The 25,237-nt window shown below is 50.9% G+C and overlaps 2 protein-coding genes across 2 annotated transcripts in view; both read left to right on the top strand.

The window, feature by feature from the left end:
- Positions 1 to 5,319, top strand: part of Tex264 (testis expressed 264, ER-phagy receptor) — a 29,277-nt gene extending 23,958 nt beyond the window's left edge. The window contains 3 exon segments of the mRNA XM_004834171.4: positions 1,284 to 1,452; positions 4,738 to 4,985; positions 4,987 to 5,319. Of these exon segments, the coding sequence (XP_004834228.3) occupies positions 1,284 to 1,452; positions 4,738 to 4,985; positions 4,987 to 5,058 (489 nt within the window). The 3' untranslated portion in view covers positions 5,059 to 5,319.
- Positions 5,320 to 8,273: 2,954 nt separating this feature from the next.
- Grm2 (glutamate metabotropic receptor 2) lies at positions 8,274 to 19,669 on the top strand. Its single transcript, XM_004834172.3, has 6 exons — positions 8,274 to 8,390; positions 10,018 to 10,602; positions 13,011 to 13,848; positions 16,080 to 17,155; positions 18,688 to 18,868; positions 19,100 to 19,669. Exons 2-6 carry the CDS (start codon positions 10,153 to 10,155, stop codon positions 19,171 to 19,173), a joined length of 2,619 nt encoding a protein of 872 aa, XP_004834229.1. The 5' UTR covers positions 8,274 to 8,390; positions 10,018 to 10,152; the 3' UTR covers positions 19,174 to 19,669.
- Positions 19,670 to 25,237: the final 5,568 nt, after the last annotated feature.

Consider the following 25,237-nt stretch of genomic DNA (forward strand, 5'->3'; position numbering starts at 1 on the left):
GGCCGGGCTATATGGATGGCTTCCTGGGTGTATCCTCCCTCTAGCTGGCACTGAGGGTTTTAGCTTGATTTGCCTTTCAGGTTTCTTCCTCTTTTTCTTGTCCCTCACTAGATTCATTTATATTACCCTCTTCCCTGACATTAATTGGAAGAGGTTCTTCAACCCTCCACTTGGCCAGGCTGGCAGACAAGTGGAGTCCTGGAGTGGCTTCTCTGAGCCAGGCAATAAGTCTCTCATTACCGTTAAGTGGAAGGCTCATTTCAGAGCTTGTGGTGAGAGCAGGCGGGTGCTATAAATAGCCATGTTGTGAAGGTTGGCGGGTGAGCAGTGACAGGGCAGGGGCCGCACAGTCATCTTGGTAGGTAATTGCGCTCTATCACAGGAAAGGTGGGTAGGCTCTGGAGCAAGAAACACTTGACCCTTGTTCTCATTGTTCCTGCCTGCCTTAGGGCAGCTCTGGTGTGTGTCTGCCCACTTCCACACACTGGGGGACGGGGAACATTGGGACCTGTGTCCAGGCAGAGGGGAATGAAATGCCTTCAGAATTTGGGGCCCCAAAAGCTGGTATTTTAGCCCAATGGGAAGACCCACATGTCATGCCTGCCCCTCCAGCTCAGCCTCCCCCGCATCTACCCCTGAGCCCAGAAGGAGGTATGGGAACCACATTTGATAGCCTCAGAGGTTGACATAGTCTTAGCAAGGGACATAGATCTAGCAGGGGAATGGGAGCAGAAGCAGGTCTATGGTAATGTGTCTGCTTGCAGAGGCTGGAGGCCCCAGGATTAGAGGTACTGGCCTCAACTAATATTTCTGGTTTAGTCAGCATTGTCCAGGGTAAAGATGTCAGGGCCAGGAGGCAATTTGGGGCTGGAAAGTCTAACAGGTTAGACCTTGCCTTGGGTGGCTTAGGGGTTCATGGAATCCCTGTCCTGGATGGTCTAGATGTGCTAAGCTTCATAGCTCTGTGAGACCAGCTTTTTAGTCCCAGACATACATGTAGAATTAGCAGTCCTAGACTCTTGGGCTCTTTTAGCCACTGTCCTAAAGTGTTGTTAAGGATTCCTGGGTCTTAGACCACTATACCCTAGAGTACAGGGCCCTGTTCTTGGAGGGAGCTGCAGGTGCCTCCTTCAGTAGGGGTTTTAAATTTGGAAGAGACTAGGGCAAGAGGCACAGCCAGCCCCTTGGTAAAGAACAGACAATAGAAAGTTCCTGGAGCCACCCAGGGACAAGTGGGTTGGGGGCCCTGTAGGGCTTATTCCACTTTTTCTAACTCTGGCTAGGAGCGGAAGCTGTGTGCCCACCCTCGGCTAGAGATCTACCAGCAAGACCAGATCCATTTCATGTGCCCACTGGCACGGCAGGGAGACTTCTATGTGCCGGAAGTGAAGGAGACAGAACGGAAATGCCGGGGTCTTGTGGAGGCCAACGATACCCAAGTGGATGATACAGGTATAGAATGGGGTCATGAGGGTAGGGCCCTCTTCTGGATATCCAAGGACATGGTTGAGGAGGCTTCTCTGTATGTGTTGACACTGTGGGTGTCAGGCATACTCGGCAGAAGGAGGAAGGAGACATTCTATCTCAAGACACACATGCAGAGTTGTCTGTTCTCAGACACGTGGTTCCATACAGGTATGGTTTCACACATATTCCCCTTGGCAACACTGATACATAAAGCCCGCATTTGGATTCCTGCCAGATGTATCAGGAGTACCCTTGGAAACCCAGATCACAGCCAGTTGGATGCTCATGGGAGGGGGCTGAAGCTACTCAAGAAAGGATTCACTTGGGTGGAGCTCATCAGGAAGTAATACTGGCACTGGATCTGGAAGATAAGGAGAGAAACAAAGTGTTCTGTCCCTCACTATGGGAGCCCCACCAGTGCAGACTGCTTTTTCCCTACCTCTGCCAACAAGGACAGCCTGCTGACAGCCACAATGCCCCAGGTCTAGGCCGGGAGGCTACTTACCTTCTCCTAGCCCACCTCCAGCCATAAAGTCTTGTGACCCCAGGTAGAGGCAGAGGGGCCAGCTGGTAACATGCACAAGTGGTTGCAGGGGGACGAATCCTTTGCTGCCCTGCATGGAACTTTTGTGACTCTGGAAGTACATGATTTCTAAGAGTGGTACAGAGAGCTGTGAGGGGAAGAACTGTCCCTTTTCCTCTCCTTCTCTGGGAGACTTTCTGCCATCCCAGTCTTCAGCAGCCGAGGTCACCCTAAAGAGACGTGTGTTGGCAGGGGCTAGTGGGGGAAGGGTACTGGGAGGCAGTCTCCACTCCCTTGGGGCTTGTGTCCAATAGAGTTAACTTCATCTGCTACTTTAATTACCTCCATGGGGTACTGCTCTCTTCTGCCTAGTATTGCCCGGCAGACACTCTTCAGTGCTCCTGCTGTGGGCACAGGACATGACACAAGGTCAGCAGACCCAGGGAGCCCCCAGGGCAGGAAGGAGGAGTACCTTGACCTTCCTGTGACCTCTCTCTGCTGTCTGCCTACCCTCTCTTTGACCCACCCACTGTTTCCTTCCCTCCCAAATACAGCCTGCTAGGAGTGTTGAAGGACTGCCTGGCACCTGCTAGAGCTGGCTGCAGCTGCAGCTCCCACACCCTCCAGCTCCTCGGCCTGTCCTCCCTACTAGCCTGCCCACCCACTCCATAGTGCGGGGGCTGAAGGTCTTCCCACTGCTGACAGGGCCTGTCCTGACACCCGGTGGTGGACTCTGAGCATCTGCTGCCAGGTGCATGCCACTTAGCAGTGCGTGATGGGTGCATGGCCACCCAAGGCTTGGCCTGTCCCTGCCTGCCTCCCTGCTGGGCTGTGGCTTGGGCTAGAAGGTGAAAGGGGGTGATTAACTGCCTTGTGCCTGTTATTACATTGATGTATTATTTAGCTCCAGAGAGGCGATGAATATTTGATCTCCTTGCACTGGCTGTGGGCAGAGGGGGAGGAACTGGGGTGAAAGTGGTAGCTTCACATCCCCTGGCCAGCAGCCCTGGGGATTTAGGTGCTTCCTGCATAGTATCCTCTCCTTAGGAATAAGACTCAGGGCACTGGGACCTCCTCCTGTGTGTACTTTGGTGGGGTTGTAGGGATGCCACTCCCCTGCCTTTAGCTCCTTCATCACAAGTGTCTGTATATTCCCAGGAGCTATCTTCCTCCCAGCATGCTGAGCCCTGGGCTGAAGGAGGCACCCCTGGGCTCCTTCCTTTGATCATTTCTAGCCCAGGAGTGGTGAGGGAGGTATTGGGCTGGGAAGCAGAGGTCTCTAGAGTCATTGGGTGGGTGGCAGACAGAATTTGGTAAGAATGGGTCCAGGGAAAAACTGCCTCCCTCCTTGTGCCTAGATCTGCAGCCTCTGGGATACCGATCATTTAAGGAGTGAGTGAGGGGCTGGAGCCCTGCCCCAGGAACTCAGCCCAGGCTCCCACTCCACCCTGTTAGCATGCCTCAATGCAGGAGCCATGCTTGGGGTCCCACCAGCAAGAGAGCCCTGGCCAGCAGGCTGGTACTTTCAGGATTCACCTCACTCTGCCAGTAAGGACCAAGAGGGCATCTTTTGAGGCCAAGTAGATTGGGGAAGCAGGCCCCAAATCTCATTTTCAATATAGGCCCCGTCTGAGGTTCAGGGACAGCTCCAGGCCAGTCCAAATGCAAAGCAATCCCTAGATATATCTGGCTTTGGGCTGTATCACCATGGAAACAGGAGCTGGGGAAATCAGCCCACCCCTCACCTTGCATGATATGCCACGAAGGGTGGCACACTGTGGGCCTGAGCTCTTTGTTCTTCCTTGCTACCTTCTAGCTCTATTCAGTTCCTCTGATTCAGAGAAATGAATGGAGGAGTTGCTCCTAGATAGGGAAGATGAAGGGCTGCTTGCTTAGAGAATTTACCAGGTTAAGGAAACAGGTTAGGGAGGGACCTGGCCCATCAGCTAGCTCAGCACTGTTTTGGGTCTCCTCAGCCACCAGGTCCCTTTTTGCTGCCTTTAAGTGTAAGAAATAGCAGTGGTGGGGGAGGGGGTTGTTGAGGTGGGTAAGCGTTTCTCTGGGTTGATCAGGCATAGGGGAGAAGGTCTTTAAAATGCTTTATCCCAGAACCCTCCTTTCTTATGACTGGTTGAATGTTTGGTAAGACTTCTCTATCTTTGTGCCTCAGACCCCTCCTTAAGGGGAGACTCATGGTGGCCAGGGGCAGGGGCCAGCTGACTTCCTGGATATAGCTGCTCTTTAGAGAAGCTTGCATGGAGCTAGAGAGGCCTCCTGGTCCATTCTTGGGTCCTCATGCCTTATGGGCAATGTTCTGTAGCTGGCCTTGGACAAACCTCTTTCCAAGCCTGAAATGAGGGATGGAGGGGGCACTCCATTCTCTTTGTTCTATCCTCAGCTTCTCACCCTGGGGCTGAGTAGCCCTTAATGGATTGGGAGAGGGGGTAGCAGGCTTTGTAGGAGTGCAGGGAGCTGAGGCTAAATCAGGGTAAGGAAGGGAATGCATAGCCAGCTGCTCCCTCTCATTCTCCCTCCCTCATCCCTGTCAGTGCAGCCCCAGTCAGGGCAGAGGGCAGCTGGAATAGGTCTCCTGAGCCATGGTGGGTATATTATTCATGAGCCGGCTATGTATGCTCAGGTGCTGAGGTGGTGGTAGAGTCCCTGTCCTGTCTGGAAGATGGGACCATGTTGGTGGTGGTGGGGTGCAGTGGTCCTGGCTAACTTGTGCTCCCTTGTCCTGGCCACAGGAGCTGACACAATGAGTGACACAAGTTCTGTAAGCCTGGAGGTGAGCCCTGGCAGCCGGGAGATGTCAGCCACCACACTGTCCCCTGGGGTGAGCAGCCGAGGCTGGGATGATGGTGATAACCGCAGCGAGCACAGTTACAGCGAGTCAGGCGCCAGTGGCTCATCCTTTGAGGAGCTAGACCTGGAAGGAGAGGGGCCCTTTGGAGAGCCACAGCTGGAACCTGAGGCCAAACCTCTGGGGGCCACTTCAGGACCTCAGAACCCCTGAGAAGGGTGAGGAGTATGCTGTGACCTGCACCCTTCTGTGGTACGGTTCCTAAGGAACTGAGCAAGCTCTCCAGCCCTCTTCCTCCTTTCCTTCCCCAGACTGGTGTGGGGGTCACTGGGGGTCTGACTTCTCCCACCCTAGGCCTATAGCTAGGCCTTTTCCTCATTGCCCTTTTGGCTTCTGAGGCCAAAGGAGCCAAGGACTGTTATTTGCATCAGCCCCCTGGGCTGCCACCCCTGTCATCTTTTTTCAGACTCACATTGGAGCTTCCAGAATCCAGAATAAAACAAATGATTTTCTTGTTTCATCTTGATTTGGGTTGTGTGTTTATTTGTTTGACATTGGGGAGCACTGTGCAGATAATCTGGGAGTGGGCAGGAGTCTCCTAAGGACAAGGAAAGGAAGGATTCCTGGGGTGAGGGGAAGGGGAATATTGGAGGACCTGCTCTGTAAAACCAGTCGACCCTACAATGCAGTGGGCCTTCGGGGCTCCCCTATGCTGGTGAGAAGCAGAGCAAAAAGTGTTACAGCTAAGCACAGGGTACCCTCCAGAGCTCATAAGTGGAGAGCTCACAGCTTGCCTTTGTCTGCTTCCAAGGATGCCTTTTTGTGTCCATGGCTTAAGTGTGCCTGTGCTCATGCTGGGACCTCTCCAGCAGGTGGGGACACCCTGCTGTGCTGGCCAGTGCCTTCACAGCTGGGTGTGTACATGTAAATACAGACGGAGCTACTGATGGTGTTCCTGGGTGAGTGTGCCCAAGTGAGCATCAAGATGTGATTGTGACCAGGCATGGTGGCTCCTGCCTGTAATATATCACAGCGGGAGGCTGAGGCAGAAGGATTATAAGTTCAGGCCCTGTTTGGGCAACTTAGCAACTTGGTAAAACCCTGTCTCAAAATAATGTTTTTTTAAAAGGGTCAGGGATGTAGCTTAGTGCATAGGCTCTGGGTTTAATCCTCAGTACCACGTACAGAAAAATGCTGGTAGATGAGCATGACTGCATATGTATGGATGGCTGTGTGGCTATTGCATATGCTGCTGTGTTTTGTGTGTTTTAATGGTATAGGTTGCATGCTATGGATGTGTGAGGCTAGCTGTCTGGAGGCATCTCTGAAGCCTTGTGGCTATGTATATGGTCATGTGTTCAAGTGTAAAGGCATATATTTTATCATGTATCCATGGATAAAACTATGGGTCTGTACAGCTGTGTGTCCATGATCACAACTGTGAATGTGGGGGCATAATATGTCTAGCTGCTTATGTGTGGCCATGTGTCCATATATAGGTACCACTATGGCTGTGTGGCCATGCCCATGTGTATAGCTGTATGTACATGGTTATGTGCATGTGTACAGCTGTGTAGGGGAATCATGTACTTTTAGAATCACAGCAAGGTATTATGGCTGTGTCTGCCTATATAACTATGTCACCACGTCCACATACACAGTTATGTGTCTAAAGCTGGGTGTATTTTTTGGGGGGGGGTTTTTGAGACAGAGTCTTGCTATGTAGTTTAGGCTGGTCTTGAACTCACTATGTAGCTCAAACTGGCCTTGAACTCCTCCTGCCTCGGCCTCCCAAGTGCTGGGATCACAGGTGTGTTTGTCCTTGTCTGTGTGCCCAGCTGGGAATGGAGGCTACATGTCTGTGAGTCATTGTGTGTCTGTGCCTGCAGAGGGGCAGTGCAGCTCATCACTGCAGGCTGTGTGAAAGGTTTCCGTTGCTGCTGCTGTGTATAGCCATATCTGTGTATAAAGCCTGGGATCTTTTGTGAAGCTGTCTTGGTGAGTGGGCTGGGTGTGGGACTGGGATTGCTGTGCAGCTTTTCTCACCTCAGCACCCTCCTGCTGTCAACCCCACTGTTCCAAAGCCTGGTCCATCGCTCACCTACCCCAGGGAGCGGTTGCTCTGAGCCAGCCAGAGGGTGAGAGCAGTTGGTGGTAGAGCTGGAGCTGGAAGACAGCATGTCTGTCTCCCCAGCTTTGTCTGACAGCTCTGAACCCTCATCCCGCTGCTACCTTGTCTCCCATTAGTGATCGGTTTTGTATTTGTTTGGGTTTGATGTGTCTGTTTTGTTTCAAAGCTGTGTTCTTCAGAGAGCAGTGGAGCATCAAGCCTCCATGTCCAGGGAAAAAGCCTGTCCTTGTGATCCTGCCCTCAAATGCCACACATACATTCTGATGTGTGCGCCTGAGGGGCCTGGGCCTGGCATTTTCATCAGCGCCTATCTAAGGTGACCCTGCTTCCCCTGACACCTGTGGAAAAAAGGGCAGCACTAGGGGAACATGTAGGGATATTGTGGCCCTTAGCATTCATTAGTTTGTGTATGTCTAGGGGCAGATAACACAGGTCTGGGGCTAGACCTGAGCTCAGGTCCTGTCCCCAAACTCTTCAGCATGGCCTAACTCTACAGTGTATCCACCACCCCTGCCCAGTGTTGTCCTTACCCATCCTGTGGGAGGGAAGAGCCAAGAGCATCTCAGAGCTGTCCTCCCTCTGCTTGGGCTCCAGCGCTCACTCCCTCCTACGCAGCAGCCAGTTCCAGGAGCCTTTCTGTGGTCCCCTTCCTTCCCCCATTTCCATCAACCCAGCAGATCCTTCAGGAAAGACCCTAGTGCCTGGGCTTGAAGCCTCCAAAGGTTGATATCGCGGCAATAAATGTCCTTTGTACATTGGAGCAGGGACTAGTGGGGGAGGGGTAGCAGCCTTAAAGGTCATCTGCAGGAAGGAAGGGGGAGGTCTGTTCTTTGACCTCCCTCTTCTACCAATTTTTCCTCCCGGTGACTCAGGTCCTAGCTCTCACATGGGGCCTGATATGTGGCCTGCGCTGCAGTTGCTGGGTGTAGAGAATGGATGAAGACAGCGACTGACTTTCTGCAACAGGCCAGCACTCCATTTACCTCCCACGCGCCCCTTTACTTGTCCCCCTGATGTCAGCTCAAGACCCTGGGTCCAGCTCCTCCACTCTCGCAGACGGGACCCACAGCATTGTGCTCCTTCTCTTGGTTCAGTGACCTTCCTATCCCTGTCCTGTGCCCTTTTCCCGCCGCTTCTCTAGGATGCAGTGTGGCTGCAGGGACCTGCGAGGCACCTGCTCCAGTGCAGAGCTGGAGCGCCCAGGGATTCAGTACCACGCGGCGGACAGCTCCGGGCCCTTGAAGAGCCGTGCAGGGGTCGGAAAGGAGGCGGAGGCTGGGCTGGGAGGGAGAGACCCGCAGCTGGGAGGACCGGAGGAGGGGCCGGGGGCGGGGCGGCCACGATTGAAAGCGGCTAGGCGGGCGGGCGGCAGGCGCAGAGCCGGCGAGCGAGCCAGCGAGCGGGATCCGGAGTCTTGCGCCCCTGCTCCACTCCGATTCTCTCCGTGCCAGAGCTGGGCGCGCCAGGTAGGGTGAGCCCGTGGGGCTGCGGTGGCTGCCGACCTTCTCGGCCTGACCCCACCACATTCTGGGTCCCCGCAGGCCCTCGAGTTCTGGGGCACCTGGGCCGGGGCATCCAGACAGCGCTCTGGGAGCTCGGGGAAGCGGGAAGACAGCCCGGAGCGTCCCGCCTTTCTTCCCCAGAGAATGCACCCCCTGCATCGCGCTACCCGGTTCCTCCCGCTCCAGCGTTCTCTCGTCCTTCTGTCTGCGCCTCCGTCTTTGTCTCAGCCTCCCGGGCTTGCTTGCCCCTTGACCACATTTTATGGCCCTGAACCCTGGTTGCCAGACTCCTGGGTTCTGTCCCCTTCCTGCCTCTGAGCTTCCATCCGGGCCTCCTCTGTGCTCTGCCTCATCTGGGTCCCTGCCCCACCTGTGTTGGTCTTCATCCCTGCTTCTCTCTTCTGTTAGCTGCTTCTTTCAGGTTTCTACAAGATCCCAGTGTTCCTGCCCAGGCACCAGCGGGAGGTCTGGGGAGCTGAGGGGGCAAAGTGAGAAGCCTAGTCTCTCTGTGACCAAGACGTGGGGTCCTTGAACTAGTTGCTGGTCTCTTCAACCTGTTTCCTTCCTCCTCTGAGGGAAAATGTATATCCCTCTCCCAGCCTTTCTAAGCCTGCGTGATTGTTAAAGCCTGTGTGGGGTGGATGTTTGGGAAGGCAGTTGAGGTACAGATGATAGGATACAGAGTGAAAGATGGAGGGAGGGGGCCCCTTGAGGGCCAGGATCAGAATGGACAGGTCCCTGAAGCTGAGGATGGGGAGGCCAGAATTGGTGACTTTGTCTGCTGTGTTTGGAGTGAGAGAAAACAGGCACAAAATCTCAAACTGCACTTACATGGGAACTAGGGAATCCAGAACTCACCCTCAGAGCTGTTGGAATATTCTGACCAGAAGAATTGTCCCCACCCATGACACATGCATATGTTCACACTTGCTTTCCCTGCTAACTTAGAACCTGTAGCCACTGGGTGCCTTCCTTGAGACCAGCCTCTTTGCCTTGCTGTCAGGGTTCTTTCACTGGAGACACGGGAGATGGCCTTTTAAGAACAAGAAGATGAGACCTTTGTTCAGCTGGGCTCCAGTCTCCATGGTTGGAGATTGTCCCCTATAAACTCTTCCCTCCCTCTTCTCTTATGGATACCCAGACAACAGTGCCTTCTCTCTGAAATCTAAGGCTCAGGATGGGGACGAGAGCCCTGAGTTTGTAACTCTGACTTGGCTTCAGGTATTGGTCTGGGGTTCTGTGAGGTTTGTGCAGGGTCTTGGGTACCCTTTGACTTTCACAAGGTTTGGCATTGCTGGAGTCTCCTGTCCTCTGCCTGGGCTTCCACTCCCTGCCTCCCTCCCCCTCTGCTGAGTTTGATAGGCTACTAGGGCCCATCTCTACCCTAGGTCAGGGTAAGGCTGTGAAATAGACCGAGGGCGGTGTCCCAGGAACTTTTCAGCATAGTGACACTACCTTCTCCATGGATCCTGGGTACCAGGAAAGGTGTGTGGGGAGAGGTGGAGACAGAAGGGGAAGCTGGAAAAAATAGGGGGGGGGCTGCTCTCAGGTTCCACTTTCCTTGTCTCTCTGTCTGTCTATCTCTCCGCAGGAGCTGGGTCCCTTCTCATCTCTCTTCCTGTCTGTCCTTTCCTGGCCCCTGTCCCTCCTCTCTTTGCCTTCACTGCTTCTACTCTCATTCCCTGGAGACCCAGGTCTGCTGGACCCATTCATCCCCTTTGGGGCCATGGGATTGCTGCTTGGGCTCCTGGCACTGCTGCTGCTGTGGGGTGCTGTGGCTGAGGGCCCAGCCAAGAAGGTGCTGACCCTGGAGGGTGACCTGGTGCTGGGTGGGCTGTTCCCAGTGCACCAGAAGGGTGGCCCAGCAGAGGAGTGTGGTCCTGTCAATGAGCATCGTGGCATCCAGCGCCTGGAAGCCATGCTTTTTGCACTGGATCGGATCAACCAAGACCCCCACCTGCTGCCCGGCGTGCATCTAGGTGCACATATCCTTGATAGCTGCTCCAAGGACACACATGCCCTGGAGCAGGCACTGGACTTTGTGCGTGCCTCACTGAGTCGTGGTGCCGATGGCTCACGCCACATCTGTCCTGATGGCTCTTATGCTACCCATGGTGATGCTCCCACTGCTATCACTGGCGTCATTGGCGGCTCCTACAGTGATGTCTCCATCCAGGTATGTAGAAGCCACTCAAAAGGGCTGTGGGGACAGAGGTTAGAGGTGGTGCCCCAGAACTCCTGCTGTGCAGGAGCTTCAGGTACCATCCACTGAAAGGGAATCAGCAGCTTCCTTTCAGTAACTTTTTATAGAAGAATAAGAAAGTGCCCCAACACACAATGGGGCTGATTTCTAGAGGTTGTGTAAGAGAAACTCATATAAGAAAAAAAAAAAAGAAGCATCTCACTCCCAACACACACGCGCGCGCGTGCACACACACACACACACACACACACACACGCACACACCCTGATGTTAAACAACCTGAAAGGCTTAATAGCCAGGCTTCTAGACTCAGGCTGTGTGTGGGTTTGGATCCTGGCTTCTCCATATACTAACTGCATGGCTCTGGGCAGATTATCTCCTCCTTATAAAATGGGATTCAGAACACTTTCTCCCTTTAGGTTTGTAGTGGAAATTTAACGAGGCAATGCATTCAAAGCATAATCAGAAGGCCTGGCAGGTCATAAAGGCACCTTCAATATTAGCTGTTACAGTATTAACCCTTTCTATAGGTGAAGAGATTGAGGCTCAGAGAAAAGCAGATCATAAGAGAGAAAAGCAGATCAAAGTAGTGGCAAAAAGGAAAGCTGAAGTCAGAACTCTCAGCCCAGTCTGTCTGACTATCTCTCCCTGGATTGGAGAGGGGTAGACAAATAAAAGCCAAGAATGGCCATGGGGGAAAAAAAACAAGACAGGGAATCTAAGAGGAAAAGAAGTAGAATGTGCATGGGGCTCAAAGGAGTCTACCTCAGGGTCTTCAGGAGGTATAGGATTTGAGGGGGCGAGGGAACCTCCACCTCTCCCACAAGGGGTCAGCAGAGGGTATCCTGTTACTGAGCTTCAGCAGGTGCTGGCCCAGCTGACTTCCCTTTGCTGTTTATTGGCTATACCCTGGGTACTGCTTGCTTCTTTGGCCCAGGTGGGATGCTCCTGCTCCTTGACTGGGTCCCAGCTCTTGCCCAGTTCCTTGCCTGCTGGTGCCCAGTGCAGGTAGCTGGATGATGAGGCCAGAACTGAGATCCAGGCTGAGGGCCGGAAGGGAGGCCTTGGATGGGGCTTCAGCTTCCTTTAAGAAGCTACAGAGAACATTGACTTTAGAGAAATGAAGCAGAATAGGGGTTGTGGGATAGGAGAGGCCTGGATTATCTGTCCTGCTAGTCCCAGCTATGGGTGTTTCTGCCAGCATTGCCATCTGCAGCCCTGGGGTGGGGGTGGGTTTGCAGTTTCCTGCTGCTGATGTCTCAGGGGCTTTGGAGAACCTTTCTCTGCACCTCTGCCCTCCACAGTTTTCTTCATGGCCCCTTGCATTTTTCTACAACAGTCCCATTACCTCCTTCCCATGCCAAGCTGCCCGCTTCCTATAGCAGGGCCCACACCTCAGCATCAAGCTACTTTTCCCTGTCTTGCACAGCACAAGGCCCATCCCTTCAACCTTAGACTCCACCTGTCTGTCCATGATTCCTCTTCATTCTTGCCCCCTTTTGCCTGCCCAATTCCCATCAGCTTCCATGTGCCAGACACTGTGGTCTCCTATGCATTACCACTTTTTATTTGCTCAGCAGACTTATAAGGTAGGGATGAAAAGCTGAGACTCAAGGAGATTTTTCTAATTGTAGGGGTACAGAGGTAGAAAGTGAGGGAGAGGGCATGAGAACCTCATACTGTCTGAGTCAGACCCTACATCCTAGTTAACAGCAGAGGTTTTAAACCTCTCCTGTGGCCATGCCCTGCTTTCTCTTACCTACCATCTTTCAAGTTTTTGGCTGGACTCTACTCAAGAGGTAGGAGGGTGGAAGATGGGTTGGCAGGCAGTAAGTGGTGGAGCAGAGAGGTTTTTTAAATGCCAGGCTTAGATATCCAGTGGAGACCGAGCCTTGGATGGCCAGGGCCACTGGGCTTTTGGATCTGTGTCTTTCTTCTTGGGAGCCTTTTCCTTCTTTCCACATCATTCCATCAGGATTGATGCTAGGGAAGTGTTTCCTACTTCCAAGCAAGGACAGAGCTTGAGAGTCTTAGGTATCCCAGATGCCACCTAGTGCTTTCCTCTGTCCCTGGTGCAACCGAGTGCCAACTTCTATCTACCCCGTGCCTTCCTTGGCTCCTTTGCCATGTGTCTGTTGCAGGTGTGATTCAGGACCCCAGGGCTTGGCACTGGCCTTGCACTCTCAGCCCTTGGGAAGAGACAGAAACCTCAGGTAGAAAACTCATCAAGTTTATGTGAAGGTCTTTAGAGACAGGGGACTTTTGGGCTGACCCTATAGACACTTGATCCTAAGCTTTGCTAGTGGTGGGAGGTTCGTCTGTCTCTGGTGGTTGTTTGACCTAGTCCTAATCTTTGCCCTTTCTATTCACTCCTCAACCAGGTGGCCAACCTCCTGCGGCTATTTCAGATCCCACAGATCAGCTATGCCTCCACCAGTGCCAAGCTGAGTGACAAGTCCCGCTATGACTACTTTGCCCGCACAGTGCCCCCTGACTTCTTCCAAGCCAAGGCCATGGCTGAGATCCTCCGCTTCTTCAACTGGACCTATGTGTCCACTGTGGCTTCTGAGGGTGACTATGGTGAGACAGGCATTGAGGCCTTTGAGATAGAGGCCCGTGCCCGAAACATCTGCGTGGCGACCTCAGAGAAGGTGGGCCGTGCCATGAGTCGTTCTGCCTTTGAGGGGGTGGTTCGAGCCCTACTGCAGAAACCCAGTGCTCGTGTTGCTGTCTTGTTTACCCGTTCTGAGGATGCCCGTGAGCTGCTCGCTGCAACACAGCGCCTCAACGCCAGCTTCACCTGGGTGGCCAGTGATGGCTGGGGGGCCCTGGAAAGTGTTGTGGAAGGCAGTGAGGGGGCAGCTGAGGGTGCCATTACCATTGAGCTGGCCTCCTACCCCATCAGTGACTTTGCCTCTTACTTCCGGAGCCTGGACCCCTGGAACAACAGTCGGAACCCCTGGTTCCGTGAGTTCTGGGAGCAGAGATTCCGCTGTAGCTTCCGGCAGCGAGACTGTGCCACCCATTCCCTGAAGGCTGTGCCCTTTGAACAGGAGTCTAAGATCATGTTTGTGGTCAATGCAGTATATGCCATGGCCCATGCACTGCACAACATGCACCGCACCCTCTGCCCTAACACCACCCACCTCTGTGATGCCATGCGACCTGTCAACGGGCGCCGCCTCTACAAGGACTTCGTGCTCAATGTCAAGTTTGATGGTAATAGAGCTGGCCAGTGTCCATCATCCTGCTGACCCTCAGAGGATGGAAGGAGCAGGGCTTCATGTTCCATTACTTGGCTAAGAAAACACAGCATAGTGCAAGTGAAGGACTCCATCAGGGTGTTGATGTCAGAACCAGGACAGGGAATACTAGGCAGGGAGGAATCCTAGCCTGGGGTTCTGCTTTCTGAGATCCTTCTAGAGTAGTGTCTGACCTGGTCCTGCTGCTCAGAGGGTTTCTGGTTCCTTGGACCTGGCCCTCTATCTCCTGACTCCTTCTCTTGCTGAGGGCAGAGGCCAGGGGACCGCAAGCCTATTCTCAGGCAGCAGTAGAGTCCAAATCAGGGTGGGTTGAGAGTCAGCATCAGATGAAGCTCTTAGGGAAGAGAAACCCAGTTGATTTTCCATCTAAAGTATCCTCAAATCAAAAGTCAAACTGCCCATTTTAAGAATGAGTGTTTCAGAATCATCATTAGGCTTCGGAAAGACAAGTAGAACAGTGGGAGAGGGTGCCTAGACTGAAAGACCTTGGAAGCACTGTCACAGGGTTGAGACCAAGAGGACAGTTGTCCTCAGTATCCATGGAGATTGTTTCTGGGACCCCCATGGCTACCACAGTCTGAGGAGGCTCATGCCCTAAATGAAATGGTTTATTTGCATATAACCTGTAGCTGTCTTCCCATATACTTTAAATCATCTCTAGATTATTTATTATATCTAAAACAATTAAGTGCTATGTAAATAGTTGTTATACTATATTGTTTTGGGAAAAATGATAAGAAAATAAGTTTGTACATGTTAGGTATAGACTCAAGCGTTGTGGTCTAAGTAATTTTTAAAAAAATTTTTCTGGCTGGGCATGGTGGTACACACTTGTAATCTCAACACTCAGGAGGCTGAGGCAGGAGGATTGCCAGTTTGAGGCCAGCCTGGGCTACATAGTGAGTTAAAGCACAGCCTGAACTACATAGCTAGATCTTATCTCATAAAAACCCCCAAACAAACAGAAAAACAAAAAGCTAAAGAAAAAATTTTATTCTGAGTTGGGTAACTGAAGCTGAGGAGCCTGTACCAACTATAATTCCAATAAGATTGACATTCAGAGCTATAGAATCTGGGTGGGATTGGGGTTTGAGTCAAGGGTGTGATTAAATTGATGTTAGGGCTAGGCATGGGTGAAATTTATGGTTGGGATAGAGTTAGATATTGAGAACTTTGAGGCTGGATGGGAAAAAAAGGGCTTGGTGGGACTTGGGTTTGAATCCAGGCTGCACTACTGACCCAAGGGGCCTTAATCATATCATTTCCTGCTTGAACCCTGAGTTCTCACTGGGACTAGACGTGGCTGTGGCCCTGGCTCCTGAGCCTGGTTGGGCAGTATGAGCTCTGAAGGAGATGGAGTTGGGCTGGAGAGTGGCCATGACCATTCTGTGGAAAGCAGTGGCTGCAGGGGAGTGCTGAAGTTCAGTCTGCACTGGGATCAGGGTTAGGGCTAGAGCTGGGATTGCTGTTGGTAGGAGTACCATAATAGGATTGTCACATTTGGGGAGAGGGCTGTGGTATGTGTTGTGATTAAGTTAGGGTTTGGTGCCCAGGTTCGAATGTGTCAGAGACTAGGTAAGGTTGAGTTTAGTAAGTCATGGTTGGGGATTGGTACAGGACTAGGCTTTAAGGCTTGAGTTATATTTGAGGCTTAGGATTGGTAAAGGCTGAGGTTTGATGTTGGAGTTTAGGGGTAAGAATTTGTTGTAACCTCACTTTTAGAAAAATGGCTAGAGCTGGGCACAGTGGCACATGCCTGTAATCCCAGCAACAAGGGAGGCAGAGGCAGGAGGATTGCTAGTTTGCAATTTAGCAAGACCCTCCCTCAAAATAAAGGAGTTGGGGATATAGGTCAGTGATAGAGCACCCCTGGTTTGATACACAGTACTTGCCAAAAAAGAGATGAGAGAGAAAGAGAGAGATATGAAAGGAAAAGAAGAAAGGAAAAGGAAAAAAAGAAAGAGAAAGAAAGAAAAGGAAGAAAGAAAGAAGGAAAGAAAAAAGGAAGGAAGGAAGGGAAGGAAAAAGGCTGGTTGGGGTCAGGATGGGCTTTAGGGTTGGCAGAAGGATTGGAAGAGCTAGTGGTGGCCTTAGCTCTGGGTTTGTGTTCCATGTGAGTGTGAGGGTTGAGGTCACATCAGGGTAACCCACCAGTCCAACCCTTTCTTCTTTCCTTCTCCATCCCAGCCCCCTTCCGCCCCACTGACACTGACAACGAGGTGCGCTTCGACCGCTTTGGTGATGGCATTGGCCGCTACAATATCTTCACCTACCTGCGGGCAGGCAGTGGGCGCTACCGCTACCAGAAGGTGGGCTACTGGGCAGAAGGCCTGAGCCTTGATACCAGCCTCATCCCCTGGGCTGCCCCCTTGGCTGGCCCCCTACCTGCTTCTCGCTGTAGTGAGCCCTGCCTCCAGAACGAGGTGAAGAGTGTGCAGCCGGGTGAGGTGTGCTGCTGGCTCTGCATCCCCTGCCAGCCCTACGAGTACCGGCTGGACGAGTTCACCTGTGCAGACTGTGGGCTCGGCTACTGGCCCAATGCCAGCCTGACTGGCTGCTTCGAGCTGCCCCAGGAGTACATCCACTGGGGTGATGCCTGGGCTGTAGGACCTGTCACCATTGCCTGCCTGGGTGCTCTGGCCACCCTCTTTGTGCTGGGCGTCTTTGTGCGGCACAATGCCACGCCTGTGGTTAAGGCCTCTGGTCGGGAGCTCTGCTACATCCTGCTGGGTGGTGTCTTCCTCTGCTACTGCATGACCTTCATCTTCATTGCTAAGCCCTCCACGGCAGTGTGCACCTTACGGCGCCTTGGTTTGGGCACTGCCTTCTCTGTCTGCTATTCAGCCTTGCTCACCAAAACCAACCGCATTGCACGTATCTTTGGCGGGGCCCGGGAGGGTGCCCAGCGGCCGCGCTTCATCAGCCCCGCCTCGCAGGTGGCCATCTGCTTGGCACTTATCTCGGGGCAGCTGCTCATCGTGGCTGCCTGGCTGGTGGTAGAGGCACCAGGGATAGGCAAGGAGACAGCACCTGAAAGGCGGGAGGTGGTGACATTGCGCTGTAACCACCGAGATGCGAGCATGCTTGGTTCACTGGCCTACAATGTGCTCCTCATTGCGCTGTGCACGCTCTATGCCTTCAAGACCCGCAAGTGCCCCGAGAACTTCAACGAGGCCAAGTTCATTGGCTTCACCATGTATACCACCTGCATCATCTGGTTGGCATTCCTGCCCATCTTCTATGTCACCTCCAGTGACTATCGGGTAAGCCACCTGCCACAGAAGAGGGAGGGAGGGGTGAGACCCTGGACCCTTGGTTTCCTGGTGTCTCATTTGGTCTACTGATAAATGAAGCTCTAAGAGGTTAAATGCTCACTTGGGCCCACAGCTTGTGTGTACACTGGGGGAAGGTGAGAGGGCTGAGTAGGACTTAGGGAAATGGCCAGGTACATGGGGAACCCAAGTTAGAGAGAGATAAGAGGAGATGTCAAGACTTAGTCATCCCCCCATAATCTGGGAGGAGATGGGAATGCAGAATGTGTCCCAATGAGTAGGGGCTTTGCCTTGCTGTACTTGAGCAGCTGGCTGGAAAGGGGGTACAGATGAAGGAAAGCAGAAAGGCAAAGCAAAGAGTAGGAAGAGGAGATGCAGGGTGTAGGAATGAGAAAGGTTTAAGCAGGTGAAAACTGTACTCAGTTGCTTCCAAGCAAATCTGGCTCCAGCTAGCACTGAGTGTCTCAATGGGTGTCCGCAGCTGCAAGGGGCAATGGCTACTTTAGATGGGGTGTTCAGGGGAGGGCTATCTGAGGAGGTGACTGTTGAGTTGAGCTCAGAATGCTGAGGATCATCTGGGTTAATCCTCATATTCTAGAATGAGCTCCACCACTCTCTTGTTCTACTGATGAAGAAACAGAGTCAGGACAGTCAATCCCTTATTCAAGGTCACTCAGCTTGGTAGTATAGGGTCTGAGCTGACAATCTTAACAGTTAAAGGAGCAGAAAAATTGTGGAAAAGCCCTGGCAAAGATCCTTTTCCCAGGTCAGAAGTGGCAAGGTGCTGATGAGCCAGGGACCACCATGCTTGGCTGCTCTGCTTGCACTTGCTGAGCCACCTGCTTGGGTGGTGGAGGCCAGGTTTGGAGAGGGAATCTGCTCTGACTTAGTCCATATTTGCATATTATTTGCATTTTCTTGCCAATCACAGACAGCTAAGGACTTACCCAGGGCCTACACACACATTATTTAACTACCCATGCAGGTACACACTTGGGCACAAACATGTATACCTATACATGTGTAGACACACATCCCTGCACACACATATATTTGTGTACACATTCTGCACACTTGGTACAAACACATCTCCCTGCCTACACATATATCCTTATCTATAGATTCCACACTTACCTTCAAACATTTGCACATACACCTGTGTGCACTCACTGTTGCACATACATATACCCACACAGAGATGCATGCATCTACATGCATGCACTCCATACCTCTACCTCTCTACACATGCACAAACGCCTATACTTATGTGCACCCCTGCATGTGCTCTTCCACAGCTGGGACTCTGGTGTCCCTGGAAAATAGTCCATTGGGGCTGATGCTGGGACTGTGCCCATACTTCTAGGAATCCTTTGGGGCTCGGCAAATGGACCAAAGCCCAGTGGATGATTACTTCTCCTCCACTTCCTCCCTGAAGAACCTAGGAAGGGGGTCCTGGTGCCAGGACCAGGCCTTTGGGATGAACACACTTAATCCTTACCTGCTCACCCACTCACCCATTGCAGGTTCAGACCACCACCATGTGCGTGTCAGTCAGCCTCAGTGGCTCTGTGGTGCTGGGCTGCCTCTTCGCACCCAAGCTACATATCATCCTCTTCCAGCCACAGAAGAATGTGGTGAGCCACCGGGCACCCACCAGCCGCTTTGGCAGTGCCACCACGAGGGCCAGCTCCAGCGTTGGCCAAGGTCAGCATCCTAAGCTCACCTCTATACCTGGGACCCCTTCCACTCCAGCTCGCCAGGCATGATCCATTCCTCAGGTTGCTGAGATTCCTTGTCTGGAGGTGGGGTGTCCTCAAAATGAGCTGGATATAAGTGGGTGACATTAAGGGGACATTTCCCTCTATTGTCCTGCCTCCCCTGCTGCCTGCCTTCCATGGGAGACCTCAGCCCTAACCTTCAGCTTCTTTTCCCTAGGATCTGGTTCCCAGTTTGTCCCCACTGTCTGCAATGGCCGAGAAGTGGTGGACTCAACAACGTCATCACTTTGAAGATACTGTAATCTTGCCCTGATGTGGCTGCTTCCTGGAACCCAGTGCAGACCCAAGTCCATAGCCAGGAGGAAGTCGGCTGGAGCACTGCAATAACACCACCCCATGCCTGCCCTCAAGGTCATACCCACCTACTCACCTACCCCTTCCAAGTCAGAAGTCAGGGTCCTTAGCTGGAGAGCCTCTCTCATCACCACCAACTGCCCTTCAGCTGTGTCCCCTGCTTGTCAGGCCCAGGGGTCAGAGAGGAGAGAGCCAGGGTCCACTCTGCCCTGGAAAGGGGTGGTTGAAGACTATGGGCCCCAAACCCCCAGTCAGCAAAGGTGCTTCCAGCCCAGCCCCTCCCCCCTCCTAGGGCCTTTTAAATTTTTTATATAAGTTACTCTGGGATGGGAAGGGTGGTTATTGTGGGGGCCATTCCTCCCTCTGCACAGTAGTTCGTCTTGTGGTTTATTTTGTATTATCTGTAAATAAAGTGTCTTTATTTTAAACAATTGCTCTTTCCACTTGACCCAGGGAAGCCCCTCATGCCTCCTTAGTCCCTCAACTTTCATTCTGCTGCTGTTGGTGGACCTTGCTCATTATCTGGTGCTGGCAGCCATTAAGACAGACCCAGTCCTGCCTGACGGAGAGATTTAAAATGAATAAACCATCCTCCCTTATTAGCCAGATTTCCTGTCACTGGAACAAGAAAATATGTGACACCTGCAAATTCAAGTTTATTTTGGCTCCTGCTTTTCAGAGGATTCAGTCCATGTGTAGCTTGCGCCAAGGCAGAACAGCATTGGAAGAAACTGCTTATGCCATGACAGCCAGAAAGCTGAGAAAGAAGGGAATATGGGACAAGAATATACCTGTCCAGGTCACATCCCCAGTGACCCATTCCCTCTGCCCAGGCCCACCTCTGAACATGAAGTTTGGGGAGGCATTTTAGATCTAAACCGTAACAGGATCCCTGCAGACTGGCCAAGACACTCCTTGGGTGAGAGGAGGAGTTTTACATGGCCAGCTTCATCTGCCAGTCCAGGGGAAGGTTTCCCAGAGGCCCTGCCTGCCAGGTGGTGTGGGCTGACTGTGACCCCAGAGAATGGTGGACTTTTCCATGGCTGGTCACCTGGCATTTGGAGGAACTGTTGGTCAACACAGAGCCAGGGAGAGTATTGAGTGTGAGGGGACTATGAGGAGGCATGGGACCGATGTCATCTGTTCACATGGCACGTACAAAACCAGGCTGAGCTCGTGAGGAGGAAGGTGGATGAAGCAGGGAAGGCGGCTAAAGAAGCCCTCTGCTGTTGAGCCAGGCAAGAAGTATGGACCAGCAGCAGAGCCCAAAGTCTTTGGGCATCTTCCATGTTTGCTACGGGGGCTCACCAGCAGAGGGCGCCAAGGCCCAGCCTCAGCCACATGGCTCAGGGCCGACTACTGCCGCCCTCCTGTGGCCTAGAGGACAGTGGGCGCTGAACCAGAGGAATATGACAGCGTCAGGAGGTTGCTGTGGTAGCTGAGCAGGTTGAGGGCCCACAGTTGGAGATGGGCAGCCAGAAACACTTATTATTTTCATTTGCGTCTGCAGGCTGATGAGGCTGTGAAAGTTTGGGTTAATAATTTAAAACATAGACACAGAAAAATAAAATAAAATAGAAAAAAGAAAAATTGCAGAAGAGTTTCTCCTCCTCTGCCAACATCTGGGATGTAGGGATGACATATAAAATGTAGAATGCTCAGTTAACTACAAAGGTCATAGACAGCAAGTACTTTTTTTGATTACTTCTGTCTCACACATTATTTAGGATGTACTTACACTAAAAGATTTTATTTTTCTAAGTATCCTGTATTTTCTCTGCCAATTTTGGCACTCTTGTCCGAGTGGTCTCTATTCCAGCTTCTTGGCCCAGAGACAGGAGAGGGGCCTGACGCTCTCTAAGAGATACTTTTCATTTTTCTTCTGTGGCTGCCTCAAATGCCATGCAGGAAACTAGAAGATAACTATTGGAGATGGGAAATGGGGACTAGAGGAAGAGAGGGGATTAAAGTGATTGAAAATGGTCAAGATATGTTATATGCATGTTCTGCAAAATAAGCATCGCTATATTGTATTACAAACATGCACTAAATGACAACAACAACAACAAAATATCTTGCAGCCAGCCTAGCTTCATCGGGTGTCCCAGGGTTTTTCCCAGAGGTATTTGTTTTAGCTGGAGAAAGCTTTGAATGACTCCACCCTACAACTTCTCTGGACGATTTGTCTCTCTGTAGCTCTCCTCAGTTAGGTCTTCCAAGGGCCCCTCCCTTATTCATGACCAAACAGCAAGTCTGACACTGGACATATTAGCCTGCCTATTTTTCCCTATTTAAGCCACCCTTCAGTCCCCTTAGAGGTTTCAAATGTTCACTGTTCCCCTGTATGCTGCAGCATAAGTCCTAATAAAGCCTCTTCCAGATGGCATAGTTTTGAATATTTGTGATTTCTGTCTTGAGTAGAGCAGGATGAGCTGGTATACTAATGACTGGTAAGATCAGAGGCTGCTGGCACCTAAAACAGCCTGGATCTGCAACTGGCAGCACTGAAGGTGGCTAGCAGCAGAGAATGGCAGAGAGTAATGCAGAGTTGCTGGGAGTTGCCATCTTTAGTGGCCAGAAGAATTCCTGAAGCTTATTGGTTGCCACTGGCTCTGAGTGGCAAGCTGGGCCACCAAACCTAGGAACTGATAGTCTCTGGCTATCATTTAACTTTAAAAGATCTACACTTTGCCAATTCATGATGTGTATATGAATTGAGCAAGAGCCATCAGCTGACTGGCAACATCTTTTTATGTACTTTTTTTTTTTTGGTACCAGGGATCGAACTTGGGTCCTTGCGCTTGCAAAGCAGGTGGCAGAACCACTGAGCTAAATCCCCAGCTGACTGGTAACATCTTGAAAGCTCCTACGGGGACCCTTCCCTTTAGAAAGCCCTGGAGAAGAGGATGGATAATGGTTGTCAGAAGGCTCAAGAACCAGCCCATGTGTGACTTCCATCTTACACATGGCTAAGAATCCATGCTAGTTGATGACAACCCTATATAACTCAGGCCTTGATGCAGTTCCCTGGGTCTGGACACCAGGATGCTATTGCCCATGGCATAGGTAGCCCTGGACCCTGCTTCCAGCATGGCCTTTTCTGGGCCTTCCTGTGAATCTCGACCAGGGAACATTTGCTAGTTATCCCTAACAACTGGAGAAGCCAAGTTGGGGTTCTGATCCCCTCATACTCAGAAAGAAACCATTCTTTGCATGGCTTAGGAGTATTTTCCTTACAATATTAAAAAGTAGTAATGAACATGGTTCACAGATAAAAAGGTACAAAATGCATTTGGTGAAGAATCTGCTTCTATCCCTGTCGCCATATAAGGGGAAGAGCCAGAAATCTAGGGGTTGGGAGAGGTGTAAGGGAAGTGGGTAAAGAATTCCTAAGGACCAATCCACCTGTCTGCTTGCCCTACCCCTTTCCTTTTGCCTCCACATTTGTGGGCATGACTTCCATGGCTGCTACCCTCATATTACATGACCACTCCTCCCTAAACTTTATGGTGTGGTAGGCAGTATCATCTTGGCCTTCACTCTTAAACTCTCAATCCTTATCCTATATGACAAAGGCGAGGCCCCACTAGCTCCCTGACCCCAAGTCCTCCTCCCAATCTTGGGTGACCTGGATTTATCGCTAGCTATCCTTCCCTCCAATGCCACAAATCCGTATCTTTCAAAGCCCTAGCATGTCTGCCTGGGAAAGGGATAAGGGCATGGGGTCCCTGCTGAGTCTGAATATGCTAGTTTTGAAGTCCTCTAAGGAAATCCCTGCTCCTTCTGGGGACTGGGGATGAAGGATGTCAAGCTTTGAGATCTCTCTCAGAGCTATCCAACATGGTGAATGAATTTTCCATGATTGTGACTACCAGATATTTTGCTTGGGTAGCCAGAGTTTAGACTGAGGGGTGGGTTTTCCTCTTGTGGCTTTGTTTAAAGAACCTCCTAGCTCTACTTCCATCCTTTCATTGGTCCCTTGCATTGGTCCTGTGAAAAATCACAAAATAGTCTTTAGGCTGTCTATGTGGGGCTGGCTCTCTCTTACCAAACTATGAGTCCCAGTAGCTTGCAAGAGGGTGGTTCAGGCTTCTGTGCTTTCTGGTTCCCCAATCCTAGCATGGGGAGGAGGGGAATAATCCTGTCACAAGGGAAGTTCTGTTGAAGGATGCCTTCTCCCATTTGAGCAGGTCCTTGAGACAGAACTTCAACATCCAAGAGAAAGTTGGTGATGTACTGGGCAAAAGTTTTGGGGGAAAAACTTGGGGATGAGAAGGAATCAGGAACAAGATTAAAGTTCTTCCATTCCCTAGAATTCCATGGGTGAATGCTGCCCTAGAGCAACATTTGGGCTAGCGCTCCAGTGCCATTGGCCTGCTCTACCCTATTACTCTTGCCTCTTCTGCTGATGTGAGGAGTTATAGGGAGGGGGGAGGAATTGCCAAGTGCCTCAAAATCTTTAGAAAATGTCCCCAGCCCAAGTTCTACAAAGAAAAGAAGGAGGAGGAAGAGGAGGAGGAGGAGGAGAGGAATCCACCACTTCTGCTTTTGTAGGCCAGTGAGGGATGAAGAGATGGGGCATTCTCAAGCTGGGAGAGAGTGGTTAGATCTAGAAAAAGCAGGGGAAGGAGAAAGGTGGGAGATGCAAAGGAGGAGAGGGGAAAACGGCAGAGCCTGAGGGGAACTGGAGGAAGAAAGTAGAAATGAAAGCTATAAACTTTGAGGACTCTTGGCAAGATGTCAAGTTTTTTAAAAAAGAAAATTTACTTTATTCTTTCTGTGAAAATAGTATATGCTCCCTATAAACAGTTTAAGCATTGCAGAGAGCACTAAAATAAAATAAAAGTATTCCCTCAAGTTTCATGATTCAAATATAACCATCATTAACATTTCTGGTACAGCACGCTAGACATATTTCTGTGCATTTTTACAGATAGAAGGAAAGATAGAAATACTTTCATAAAAATGGGATTGTACCATATGCCTACTTTTTAGTGAAGATTTAATTTTACTTGACTCTAATTGAAGAAAATGAATTTGAAGTAAAAACTGAGGAGATTCTTGAATGTCATATACATTTCTTCACCACAAAAGATATTTCCCCCCGAAAGATTCCTCCAAGTTTAAGAAAAGAGATGAAGTAACATTTAGAGGTAAACATTCCTTAGATCTCAGAGGATCTGAGGAGAGTTTGACTGGTTGTCAACCTTCTTGTAATTTCAGTGGGAGGACAAATAGAAGATCTGCTGGTCTGCTCTCATCCCTGCACGAAGGGCCCCGGTGCCGAACAGAGGCCTGGGCATCTGTCATTACTAAGAATCTGTTCATTCTGTCATTACTCAACCACAGGAGCAAGGCAGGCACCCCATTTAGGTATCCCCATGGATGGATGGCCCCTGGAAGCTACCTGCTTTCTTATTTCCATGAATATCACTCTTCTGATTTTTCTGGAAACTTTCTAGCTTTAGCTTGTACATTTAGGTCTTCAGATTTCCTTGACTTGATTTTTGTGTGTGATGCAAGAGTCAATATTAATTTTTTTCCATACTGGGTGTTTGAACCCAGGGAGAGCTGACCTATACATCCCTAGCCCTTTTAAATTAATTTTTAAAAAATTGAGATGGTCTCATTAAGTTGCACAGGAAGACCTCAAATTTTCTATCCTGCTTCAGCCTCCCAAGTAGCTGAGACTACAGGTTTGCACTACCACATTCAGATTCAATATTCATCTTTACTCATATGGGTATACAGTGATTCTAGCATTCTTTGTTGCAAAGACTTTCTTTTCCCACAGTAAATGATATTGGCATCCTTGCATGAAAACAGTTGGCCATAAATGGGTGGCTTATTCTAGATTCTATTATGTCTCATCAATTTACTTGTTTATCCTAATAAACACTACACTGTCTTGATTACTGTAGCTTTATAGTAAATCTTGAGATGAGGGAAGATAAGGTCTTCAACTTTACGCTTTTCAAAAATATTGTCTTGGTTGTTCTAG

Source organism: Heterocephalus glaber, unplaced genomic scaffold (genome assembly GCF_053883595.1).
Source record: "Heterocephalus glaber isolate CG9 unplaced genomic scaffold, H.glaber_assembly_v1.0 deba00001504, whole genome shotgun sequence".
Lineage (NCBI taxonomy): Eukaryota > Metazoa > Chordata > Mammalia > Rodentia > Bathyergidae > Heterocephalus > Heterocephalus glaber.

Bases quoted from the DNA above. Each gene is read 5' to 3' on its own strand.
- Grm2 (XM_004834172.3), top strand. From the start codon at position 10,153: ATGGGATTGCTGCTTGGGCTCCTGGCACTGCTGCTGCTGTGGGGTGCT. The intron at 13,849-16,079 runs GTAATAGAGCTG...TCTCCATCCCAG, and splicing joins GCTCAATGTCAAGTTTGATG to CCCCCTTCCGCCCCACTGAC. The intron at 18,869-19,099 runs GTCAGCATCCTA...TCTTTTCCCTAG, and splicing joins CAGCTCCAGCGTTGGCCAAG to GATCTGGTTCCCAGTTTGTC.